This window comes from Austrofundulus limnaeus, unplaced genomic scaffold, assembly GCF_001266775.1.
Source record: "Austrofundulus limnaeus strain Quisiro unplaced genomic scaffold, Austrofundulus_limnaeus-1.0 Scaffold259, whole genome shotgun sequence".
Classification (NCBI taxonomy): domain Eukaryota; kingdom Metazoa; phylum Chordata; class Actinopteri; order Cyprinodontiformes; family Rivulidae; genus Austrofundulus; species Austrofundulus limnaeus.
The window spans coordinates 194597-207552 of NW_013952661.1; the positions used below are offsets into that span (position 1 = coordinate 194597).

The 12956-nt window shown below is 39.8% G+C and overlaps 1 protein-coding gene across 1 annotated transcript in view; it reads right to left on the minus strand.

Moving 5' to 3' along the window:
• LOC106526098 (formin-2) overlaps window positions 1-12573 on the minus strand; it is a gene marked incomplete at its 3' end in the record, with an annotated part of 66801 nt that extends 54228 nt beyond the window's left edge. The window contains 1 exon segment of the mRNA XM_014020584.1: window positions 10649-12573. Coding sequence (XP_013876038.1) covers window positions 10649-12261 — 1613 coding nt within the window.
• Window positions 12574-12956: the final 383 nt, after the last annotated feature.

Here is a 12956-nt window from a genome sequence, read left to right on the forward strand (position 1 = left end):
TGTGTGTGTGTGTGTGTGTGTGTGTGTGTGTGTGTGTTTGTGTGTGTGTGTGTGTGTGTGTGTGTGCACTTGCATAACTTACATTGTGGGGCCCTCTCACAGGAAACACACCAACAATGTGGGGCCCGATGTCCATGTGGAGCCCAAAAACCTGGGCCCCACATGGGAAACCATTCTAAAGTGGCCTGGGAGCCTCTCCTGACATGCCTACTGCTGTTTTTTTCAAAGGACCCACATGGTCATAACTATGGAAAAGTGTGTGTGCTCACTAGGGACCCCTAACCCCACAACGCTGGTACTGCAAGTATACACACCACATGAAGTGTGTGTCATTTAGCCTATGAGGACCCCACTTGGTGCTAGTTTTGACCAATGGGTGTTTCTCAAAATGATGATGATGATGATGATGATGATGATGATGCCTACAGAGCACAATGAAATTACATTGGACTATGATTTTAGGGTCATGGGGTCAAAGGGTCAAGGTCAAAGGTCAGCCCTTTGTTAAAAAAGCTTTAGTTTGAAAACAGTTTAACTTAATGTCGAATTTCAGGTTGTGGATAAACTATGACTATTAGTGATTTTAGGTTCACAGGTCAAGGTCAAAGGTCACCCAATAATAGCTCTAGTATGACAACAGTTTAACTTAGGAATGTTAAACATCACAACTAGACAGGCTGTGGGTCAACTATGGATATAGGTGATTTTAGGGTCATTGGGCAAAGGTCAAAGTTCACCCCATGTTTAAATAGCTTTAGTTTTACAACAGTTTAATTTAGAGGTGTCAAACTTCAGAACTAGACAGGTTGTGGGTCAACTATGAATATTAGCGATTTTTGGGTCATGGGGTCAAAGGTCACCCCTGTGTTAAATTAGCTCTATTATGCCAACAGTAATACTGAGAGGTGTCAAACTTCACTGCTAGACATGTTGTGTGTCATCTATGACTATTAGTGATTTTAAGGTCATGGGATCAAATGTCAAGGTCAAAGATCACCCCTATATTAAAATAGCACAAGTATGACAGCAGTTTAACCTAGAGATGTCAAACTTCAAGTCTAAACAGGTTGTGGGTTGACAAAGACTTTTAAGGACTTTAAGGTCAAGGGGTAAATGTCAATGTCAAAGATCACCCGTGTGTTAAAATAGTAATAGTTTGACAACTGTTTAACTTAGAAGTGTCAAACTTCAGAGCTAGACATGTTGTGGATCAACTATGAATATTAGTTACTTTTGGGTCTTGGGGTCAAAGGTCACATCTATGTTAAGGTAGCTTTAGTTTAACAACAGTTTAACTTCGAATGGTCAAACTTCAAGTCTAGACAGGTTGTGGATAAACAATAACTTTTAGTAGTTTTAGGGTCATGGGGTCAAAAGTCAAAGGTCACCCCTATGTTAAGATAGCTCTAGTTTGACAATGGTTTAACTTAGAATGGTCAAACTTCAAGTCTAGACAGATTGTGGGTCAACAATAGCTTTTAGTGATTTTAAGGTCATTGGGTCAAAGGTCAAGGTTACAAATCACTTCTAAATTTAGATTGTTCTAATTTAACAACTGTTTAACTTAAAATGTTTAACTTCACAGTTAGACATATTGGAGTTAAACAATGACTTTGTGGTTTTAAGGTCATGGGATTAAATAATAAGAAAAATAATAATAATTTATTAATTAATTTATTTAAAGCACCTTTCAGGAAAGAAACTTTACAGCACAAAAGGAATCATAAAATTGCGTAAAATCAAATTCAGTCCAAGCCCAACAGGAATAAGTTACAGAAGGAAGTATTTAAAGTGAAGTTAAGATGGATATACTAATTTAAAGAAATGTGATTTCAGAGCAGAATAAATTTAAAGAAGTTGTAATTCTTAGTTCTGATGGTTAAGACTTCCAGAGCTGAGGGGTAAAGCAGGTGAAGGCCCTGCTCCTTGTGGTGGAGAGGTGGGCAGAGGGTACATGGAGATTTAAGGAAAAGAGGATCTGAGAGAGCGAGATAGGATGAAGATATGTAGAAAGTTAGATATGTAAGGAGGGGGAAATTGTGGATAGCTTTGAAAGTGAAAAGGAGAATTTTAAAGACAATGTGTAATTTAACTGGAAACCAGTGGTGCTGGACAGGGTGATGTGATTATGGGAGGAGGTCTGAGTGATGACATGTGCAATTGAGTTCTGCACCATCTGTAGCTTTTGAAGAGATTTGTTAGGGAGCAGAAAAAATAGGGTTGCAGTAATCAATCCAAGGGGTCAAGGCTATGAATAAGTATTGCAGTGGAGCAGGGCAGAGGGGTCTGAGAGAAGGACAAAGACAGTTAATTTCTGAGATGAAAAACAGACCTAGTAACATTGTTGTGATGTGTGCAGTGAAGGAGAGTGGTGTTGAGGATGACACAGATCTAAGGTGAGGGAGATAGGACAGAATTAATATAAGGGATGAGAATATGTTGTGATTCTGAAAGGGAGGTTTTAGTGCCAACGAAGATGAATTATGTTTTATCACTGGAAAATTATCAGAAAACCAGTGACTGTGCTCACTTAGACATTCAGTGAGGATGGAGGGTGGGTGTGTAGAGTTAGGTTTGATTGACAAGTAGAGCTGCATGTCATCAGTATGGCATTGGAAATGGACACCAAATTTGCAGAAGACGTAGAGGAAGGGGGTAAATGTTGAAGAGGAAGGGTTTCAGGACAGAGCCTTGGGGCACACTGGTGGAGACAGAATTGACTGTTCAATTTAGTTTATTCATTCAATCATTTATCAGTTTCTTAAAAAACAACATAAATTCTATGCATAATAAAAATACAAATCATAAATGAAAGGTGGCAGAAGAAGAAAAAAATCTTAATATCTGTCCCTTTTTACAAACAATTAAATTTAAACCAAATAGTCTTCAAATAAAAAAAAATAAAGAAAATAAAGTGTCTTGATGCTATTCACAGGAGGTGGCGTCATACTTGCAATAACAGCATTGTAAGAGGAGGACAACTGGACAAGAAAACCTTCACCCCTGTTTAATGGTGGACAGTTTTTCTTCACAAAGATGGCTTTCTTTACTCCTCACTCAAACCAACTTTCCTCTCTATCAATGGTAAATGGTACTGTACTTATAGAGCGCTTTTCAAGTCCCTCCAGACCCCCAAAGCTCTTTACACTAACAGACATTCACCCATTCACACTCACATTCACACACTGATGATGGCAAACTACACTGTAGCCACAGCTGCCCTGGGGCACACTGACAGAGGTGGGGCTGCCATGCATCGGCGCCACCGGACCCTCTGACTACCATCAGTAGGCAAGGTGGGTGAAGTGTCTTGCCCAAGGACACAACGACTGAGACGGCTTGACGGGGGATCGAACCAGTGACCTTCTGGTTCCAGGACGACTCCCCTAACCACTCCGCCACAGCCGCCCCTTATCAAGGATAAGAACATCTTCATCCCTGAAAGAGTGACCGCTGGCCTATACATGAGTGTAAACTGCAGAGTCCTGACCTGTAGATGAGTGTAGGATAAGAGACACAATTTTCATTAAAGAAGAACCCATCCAGAGGACTTACTTATTTTTCTTTTTGATTATTCTACCAGGATTACTGAGATGCATCAGGACATTTTGAACCACTATGGCCAGAATTGCTTGAAACTATTTCGAGAGTTTGAGCAAATGGCGAGAAATAAGGCAGACTACAGGAACCACCTGAGATTTAATCTTCATTGCAGACAGAGTGGTATCTTTCCTAGAAGCCTTCAACTTAAATCATCTGTTGATGGACAACGGGCAGGTAAGATCCTACAGAGGGCACAGACCCAGCTTTTGAACAAACAAGTAAGACAGACCAACTTCACCACTGAAGCTATAGAAGCCAAAGAAGAACATATCCGACAAGAATTAACAAAACACCTGGATCAGACCACATTCCAGCAGGTTATGGATTTTACAGAAAAGGCAGATTTAGCTCAGCATATTAAGTCCAAGACCGGACAACAAAAGAAGTTCACTTTACTGACAACTCGACGGTCCCTTTGTAATTCCAACAACTCACAGAAGGTGGGACAACACACCAGAGCACAGGCAAATGCCAGGGAGACAGAGAAGTGGGTGAAGAATTTATCTGACAGAGAATTCACCCAGCCAGAAACCAAAATTCTGTCCAGAGGACTGAACTTCGCGGTCGCACCAAGAAGAATTCCTCTGGTTGAGATGATCACAGCCACAGGATCAGCCATTTGCAACAACAAAATCCCAGGATTTGAAGCAGAACAACTTAGAAACAAAGTTTCAGCCTGTCTCAGCAATGCCAAACCACCACCTTCCAACATCAGTAGAGAGAGACGCTCTCACCACCCTCAGCAAGGACAAGAACATCATCATCTTCCCAGCAGACAAAGGAAGGTGCACAATGATTTTGAACCAGAAAGACTACCATGAGAAGGTTATGACACTCCTTAGTGACAAGACCCCATATGAGCCACTGAAAAGAGATCCAGGAAGTGGATACAAGAAGAAGTTGATAGAGTGCCTGAAAAAGTCAGAGCAGGACAAGGCTATTAACCGCATTCTGTACCACGCACTGTACCCAGGTGAGGCTACTTCTAGTCTGTTTGGTTTATCCAAAATTCACAAACAGGATGTACTGGTAAGACCTACTGTTAGCATGAATAACTCTGTCACTTACAATGTTTCCAAATATCTAGCGTCAGTACTTGGTCCATTAGTTGGCATGTCAGATCATCACATACAGAAAACCATGAACTTTGTGAACAAGGTGAGGGATGTCATCGTGGAGACGGATGAAACTATGGTCTGCTTTGATGTCACATCACTCCTTGCGTGCGTTCCTGTTGATAAGGCGGTGGATTTGGTCTATGTAAGATTAAATTCAGACACCACTCTTTGCAGCAGAACCACTCTTTCCACAGACTCCTGAAACATTGCCTAGAGTCAACCAACTTCACATATTGGGGGCAATACTATAGACAGAAATATGGGTGTGCTATGGGCTCCCCAGTTTCCCCTATTGTTGCAAAACTGTACATGGGGGGAGGTGGAAAAGAGAGCTCTGATGTCCTTTTCAGGGACACCACCGAGCCATTGGTTCAGGTATGTTGATGACACCTGGGTTAAAATTAAATCCCAGGAAGTCCAGCATTTGACTGATCACACCAGCTCTGTGGATAAATATATAAAGTTCACACGAGAGGATGTAAAAGATGACAGGTTGGCGTTCCTGGACTGTGATGTCTCAGATTCGGAAGGAAGATGTAGGAAACTGACGTGTATCGCAAACCCACCCATACAGACCAGTATTTGCATTTTGATTCCCATCACCCACTGGAACACAAGTTAGGAGTCATCAGAACTCTGTACCTCAGAGCAGACAGTGTCCCTACAAACCCAGGAGCCAGGGAGAAAGATAAGTCACACACAAGACAGGCTCTGGAGCAGTGCGGTTATCCTAACTGGGCTTTTCTGAAAGCAGACAAGAAACKRAAACAGGATTCCAGCCAACAACCAGCTGAAAATGAAGACCCTAAACCCAGACCCAAACCAGTCATCATTCTTCTTCTTAAGAGAAGTCGCACACAAGACAGGCCCTGGAGCAGTGTGATCATCCTTTTTTTTATCAACTTCAGTAGAAAGCAGAACTGAATATTAGTATCTTAGCTTCTTCATCATCAGTGACTTTTTTTAAGAAGAAAAAGAAAAAGTAGGAAAAAAACAAAATGTAATGAGAAAGAGTGAAAGAGAGATTATAAGATATGTGCAGTATATATCGAGAACACTAGACAGCATACCCGACATCTTGGCTCCACACCTACAAAAACAAAGATTACAAAACCACAGCACAAAAATGCATATCTACGTATATAATTACAATGATTATGGCCTTGCTGAAAGCTATACCTATATACATATATAAAAATACACATACCTACATACACATACACACTCATACACACACACACACACACACACACACACACACACACCTTAACATTAACGTTGTTTTGTGTGTGGGGAAAAAAGCCAAGAAAATTAGGTAGTAAAAATAAATACACTGAAACACAAAAAAATCAGTTTGATCATAAAATAAAAAGTTGTATTGAGTGACAATTCTTGTTCATGCACACTTCAGTAGTTCATAATTTACGACTGCATGAGTTGTATTCATTCAGGCACTTAAACTATTTACAGAACAAGCTTTTTTTAAACTCAGAACATGAATTATTTTTTAACTTTTGTGATTAAAAACATTGATTTGAATCTCATTTTCGAAGCTGTTCTGTAAATAACATAAAAAAATAATGCATATAGCAACTTCTGATCAATCCATATCATTTTCAGACTTAAAACAATGAACAGATATAATCCCTGCCAACTTCAGGTTAAACCACACCTACTTCTGATTTAGGCCCCGCCCACTCCAAGTACAGATATACAGATAGAGATAATTTAGATGGTTGAACAGATACAGATAGTGGTGTACTCGCTCATCCCTATTATTTAATCTGTTATTGTTTTTGAGCAGTAGAGTCACTTTACTGCAGAAACAGTTCATCTAACCAAGTTTTACAGTCTTATATCAGCTAAAAAGTATTTTCTGATCTTGTTTTTAGACCGATACTAAACAAGATCAGAATACGTTGGATTATTAATCTTGTTAATCTGAATTTTTTTTTTTACTTCAAGAAGTCTTACCAATTGCAACTGTCAAACTGCAGATTATTAATTATTATTAATATGAAAAGAGTAAGGGAATAAATAAATCTAGTATTTTAGCTTATTTTTAGAAGCCTAATTTTTGCAGTGTCTGATCAGACATCAGTTCTTCATGCACTTATTAAATTTATTCTTTTTTTCTTCGCATTAAAATACTACAAAGTAAATCTATTTACTTTATTTATTAGATTATCCATGAAAAAGAATAATAAAAAAGATTTAACCCCAGCTTCACCTCTAAAATAATATGCCAAAATACCTCAGAAACTCGAACAAATAGGCTTTAACAAGGCTTTAATAAGCTAAACAATAGAGGTACATGAGAAAATGTGTTCATAACGAACAAAAATAAATAATTAATTAAATAGTGTCCGTGCCGGTCTCAAACCCTGGTCTCCTGCTCTCCGGTCCAACACTCTACCCATTGCCTTATTGGCGGCTTGTTGTGATTTGAGCTGCGCATTACACAACAACAACCGTGACGGCTTTTTATACTGAGGAGGTGGAGTTTCACCCGGGGGTTGCTAACGGCTGAACGCAGGTTCCTGTGGGTTGTCGAATGGCTTGTGACATCACAAAATAACTGAAATATAAAACTTGTCATTAATATACATTAATAATACATTTACTTACAGTAAATATGCCCCTGGGTGCATTTTTTGGTCCTAGGACTGTTTTCTTAAGAAGTACATACCCAAAGTTGAGTAAAAAAAAACCTTTAAAAATTGAATTTTGCATAATAGGTCCCCTTTAAGACAGTGAAAATTAGAGCATACTTCTCTGCACGGGTCAGTAAACTCTGCTCACCTGTGTGCTGGACAGCTGCAGCAGCACTGTGGCACGAGGTCTGTGATGCATGATTTCACTGACGAATTATTAAAAATCTTTTTTTAAGTTGAAGTTAAAGTATCATTGACATTCAAGACTACTGTGCAACAAAAAAGTTAATAAAACTAATAAAAATTAAACTAATAAGGCTTTAAGGCTAGAAATAGTCATGTGGCTCCGGGTTGTCGACCCCTGTTCTATTTAAAAACTCTGTAACACTGAATTTTGTTGTGTCTGACTTGCCTCCATCAGACACACACACTAAATCCTAATTTTCTTAGGGTGGTAAATTGCATGCAACATGCCCACTTTTACCACAGACTATTTTTTAATTTGTGCATGGTATTGGTAATGGTTATTTGCCATCTTGATAAATCAGGCCCTCAGTGGAAAAATCTGTAAAACTCAAAAGTTAAAGTATGATTCTGTAAAAACCACAAAAAGATTACAAAAGTCTAACCTTTGTAAATATGCATGGTTTTAATTACTTCTACTCTGCAGTCTTTTTTTTTTTCAATTTTTTTTATATTGTGGGACTTACCTGTAGCATAATTCAAGACACAATGTTACCAATCAAGCCACGTGTTCGAGATGCAAAACAAATTTTGAACATGATAGTAATAATGGTGCTTCAATAATTGTGAGTAAGTGCTCTTAATATGATGATGATTTGGGAGAGTAAGTTATAGTAATAATCACCTGTTAGTGCTGCTGTGCCCTAAGACAGAGATTCTTAACCTATGGGCCACGGCCCAATTGTGGGCCACGAGCGCCACCATGAGGGCCTCAAAAGAACAACAGTTTTTAACTTTGGGCCGCAGAGGGCCYTGGGACCACATTGATTTTGAATAAGGTGCAATACACTTTCTCACCACTAGTAGCAGTAGTGCACCACTCAGATGTTTAACAACTTTTTAATGTGTAGAAGAAGAACCTTTGAAATCTGCTGAGAATGGAATCTTATTTTAAATGAAAAGTAGAAGCAAAAATGAAAGTAACTCATCAAAAAACACCAAAGTTTGTCACTAATATGAAGAGCAGCTTCTGGTTCTGTCATGCAGTATTTTAAAAGTTCAAAACATTATCAAATACAGTTGCAGACACAACCATTTTTTAAATTTGCACTTCATCAAATTATTTTTGTAGTTTATTTTTCAATATTTTTAATGTATTTTAAAGAAACTTTAAACTTGTCAAAAAGCTGTAGTTACTGTTATTATTTGTCACTAATATGAAGAGCAGCTTCTGTTTCTACCATGCGGAAGTTTAAAAAAGGCTATATTTTCATTTGTACTTTATCAAATTTATTTTTACGTTTTTTATACATATTTGAAACATTTAAACATTTTTAATTAATTTATTTTATGCCCACAATTCTATTTATTGAATTGTCTATTTTTGTTATTGTTTATGTTAAATAATATATATTATTTGTGTTGATAAGCCTGAGTGGTCTGTTGACTGACGTTTGTATTTTTTCAAATAATTGTTATGGGCAGGTTATTATAAAAATGTTTGTCATAATAACATCTTGTGATTATTTGACAGGAGTTTTACTTTTAAACTGTAAGAGTATATAATTTCATTATAATGTAAATAGATTTTGGTACCGAAACTCGGTTCCAGTATGGCAACTGGGCGAAGATCAACGGTAGTACTCAGACCAAAACACAACTCTAATTTCGGTGCTTTATTTCAGTGCCTCAAAGAAAGCTGTTAATTGCGCCCTCTGGTGTTCACTGTTAACTGTGACGGCCTCGGCACAATCTCCACAGAGTGCCAACACCAATAAGGGTGAGTTATTAACTTTTAATGTGTTTTAACTGTCTAATTTAGCTGTTTCTGCCCTCTGTGTCGGACTATGAGTGGTAGAGAGAACAGCTGTGTGTTTGTTTCACTTTGAATGGGAGCGCAGTGAGCGCCATGTTTTTACTTTCGGTTTGAAACTGCACTGTAGTTAGCGTGTCCGAGTTGTTTTTCTTTTAAAAAATGCTGGAACTGCTCACAGGAGGCATAGAAGAACACCTCTGTTGTTCTCCCTGCTGGATTAAAACAAAAAGCTCTCGGTCCTTTCTCGCTGTTACGTTAGAGCTGCCGCCGTGCAGCAGACAGACGCTGCAGATCACGTCAGCTCTGACCGCAGTAAAGTTGTGATGCAGTTTTCCTTTGGTGTGCATTTCAAATTGTGCTCTAAAGTTAACTTCAGCTGATTTAAATGCATTTTTTGCCTGGTGTTTAAAAAAAATGGGTGCAGACTGAGGCAGACTATGACACTGTGTGTGTGAGTGAAGTCCTCACAAATATAGCAAGATGTATGTGCGTGTCTTCTTTTTCTCTGAGTTGCTCTGACAGTTTTATTTAGGCCTGTTGCTGTTTTTGCATCAAAATGCTGGGATATTAAAACAGTCATTTTTTATGTAAAAAAATATATATTAATCTGATTAATATACAAATAAAAACAGAATATTTGGCACTATATAAAATAAATCATGAATTTATTTATTTTTTAAATGTTTTTAAGAAAGGGATGAAAGAAGAAATCCTGTGTGGCAGCACTTCATACAGCCTGCATCAGACAAGGCAGTTAATAAAGGGTTTTGTTTGTTTTGTTTTTTAAAATGTTGGTTAATTTCAAGTTTGACTTTGCCTCAGAAATGCAGTAATCATTGCTACATAAACCTCTGGGTGAGTGTGAGTGTTTTATTTATTTATTTTTAAAGTACCATTTTAAATACCATTTAGGAACCGGTACCATTTTGAAAGTATCGATTTAGCAACGGTATCGAAATAAACCCTTTCAATACCCAACCTTAAATGTAAATACAATAAAAATTAAACCAAGCTTTAGAATAATTATCATTTTTAATCCAGATATTGGTAATGTCGGACTGGGCCTCGTGCCTCTTTATGTTCAATAAATTGGGGCCCGAGGTGAAAAAGGTTAAGAACCCATGTTCTACGAGATCTAATCAATCAAACTGGAGAGCGAACAATGGTTCTTACTGATGTGAATGATTCCTAAAACAGAAAGCCAAGAGGAAGGAAATTTAATACGATTAAAAAAGTGGAAACTGACATTTGACATGCTTCAACATCAGACCTACCTGTAAAAATAACTGTGAGTTCTGCGTGAGGACAGTGGACTGTGGGAGGGAGACAGGCCAGGGAGGTGTCCTGAGGAGGTAAGCTGTCTGGTGGTAGTCTTTATATATGATGGAAATATAGGAGGATATGGTTTCACTGCGTTGTTGGAAGAGCATGAAGAATGGGTGGACCTTTGGAGCTTTTTAGCTGAGTTAGGACTTTCCTGTGGTGGTGGTGTAGTGAAGCAGGTGCTGCTCCTCCTGCAGTGCTGAACAGAAACAGGCGCCTTGGTGTAGGCAGCTGCAGTACTGCTGGTTTCAGAACCTGCACTTGGGCAGTCATTAAGGGACTCTGCACTGGTATCTGAGTCCAACTGACTTCTAAATTCTTTGAAAAACATTCTTGTGCTTAAGGCCTCTGCAGGTTTGGAATTACAAATGCTGGTTGCAGCTGCAGGACTGAGATCAACATCATCCTCTCGCAGGGTTTCACCCTCTCTTTCCTCCCACCTCTCTGAACTGTCAAACGTAATTTCAGAAAAGATGTTACTAGATGTTTCCATGTCGGTTGGGCTGACTGCTACCCCTCCAGCATTATTCATTGAGATGTCTATGAAAGGGGACTGCTGCAACAAAACCTGTTGGTCTTCTGTGTCAATGGCAATGCAAAGAGAGCCTTCTAATACCACTTTACCCGTCCCCAGCTCCTCCTCTGTCCCCTCCTGTCTCTGCAGCTCTGTGTGGAAGGAGGTCTGTGTGGTTGGAAACACCAGCGGCAGGTCTGTAGGTTTGACAGAGTCAAGCAGGGTTCCTCGCTCTATGAATGACAATGCATCAGACCCCATTTCCAGTTCGGGAGTCACGTCTTGAACCTCAGCTGAATTTAATGTCATGATCCCATTACTCAACTTTCTTCTCACCTCTGTTGCTTCCCCGCAGCTAAGATCCTCTCCTCCTCCTCCTCCTCCTCCTCCCTCTCCATGTGCTTCCAGGATTGAAACAGTCCCACCATGCTGCAGATGCTGGAGTTTTATCGTGAGCTGAATGTCTGCAAGTAAATCCTCTTGGTCAGCTGCTGAGTGGAAGCTGTAGATGTCAGTGTCGGACCCTGAGCTGCCTCTCTTCTGTCCTCCTCCTTCTGTGGGAGAGGTTTTCAGCTTCAGCCGTTGCTTTTCCCCTCTCCATCCGTCTCCATCCCTGCTCCCCAGGTCCAGTTTCTCATTCTTGTTGAGAAATGCAGCCTCGGTGTCTGACTGTCCCAAATCATCTCCAGACAGATCGGGTGTTTTCGAGCTGTCCGGCTCATTGTTTTGTAATGCTAATATGTCCTCCTTTGAGCCAGTCACTGATGAGCATGTTTCTCCTTTCCCTTTCTGATTGCCCTTTCTCTTCCGCAGGGAAAAAACAGAGGTCTTAGAGTCAGACTTGTGTTTTTTTCTGCTTGGTCCCGTGCCATGTGACCCTCCTCCTTCTCCACCACTGACTGCTCCTCTACCTCCATGCTTACCGAGTTTCTTCCCCCTCCTTTTTGTCACGTCCCCTCCTCCCTCCTTCCATTCTTCGTCTATTGAAGGGTAGCTTTCATTGCTTGATGCAGCTGCAGCCCTCTTTTGTTTTGCTTCCTGGTTTCCCATGTTAACAGAGATGATGCTGCTGTCCTCTTCGCTCAGGTTATGTCTGGGAAAGGTCTTTCTGTCTCAGGAAGATTTTAGTGCCTGTAAACAAGGAAGGCAGAATCGTCGGATCCTTGGATGCTGGTGAAAAAGGAGGAGCTGATGATGATGATGGTGTTGATTTTTTTCCCCCTGTAAGCGTTGTTCATCACAGCATGTTTTCTTGTGACGAAAGCAGTGATGCTGAGACTGATGCAGAGGAGACGTACAACCCCCTCCTTTTCCTGCTCTGTCTCCATCCCACCCTTCATCCCCTCCTCTGTGGAAAGGAAGGGATGAGAGCATTCTGCTCACTGGAACTCTGGCAGGAAGGCAGGCTGAGATTAACTGATGGAAACAAAACCTGAATTGGATAAAATGCTGCTGGCAGGAGAGGATGAAAAATGTGGGAAAATGTGTGTGTGTGTTTTTGGTTTCACTCTCTTGATCCTCTCGCTTATACCTTGCAGGAGCCAATAACACAGTTTAAACTACATTTCCCATGATTCTTAGACTCCCGCCTACATCACCTGCCTACATAGTATTTAAAGGCATAGCATGCCATTAAACATTACATACACTGTCTTTCATGACAGAGTGTTAAATATGATAAAAAGGGACAGAGTTGCAGTCGTAATCAAGCCTCGGAAAGGACAATTGAATTTGTAAGATCTTGT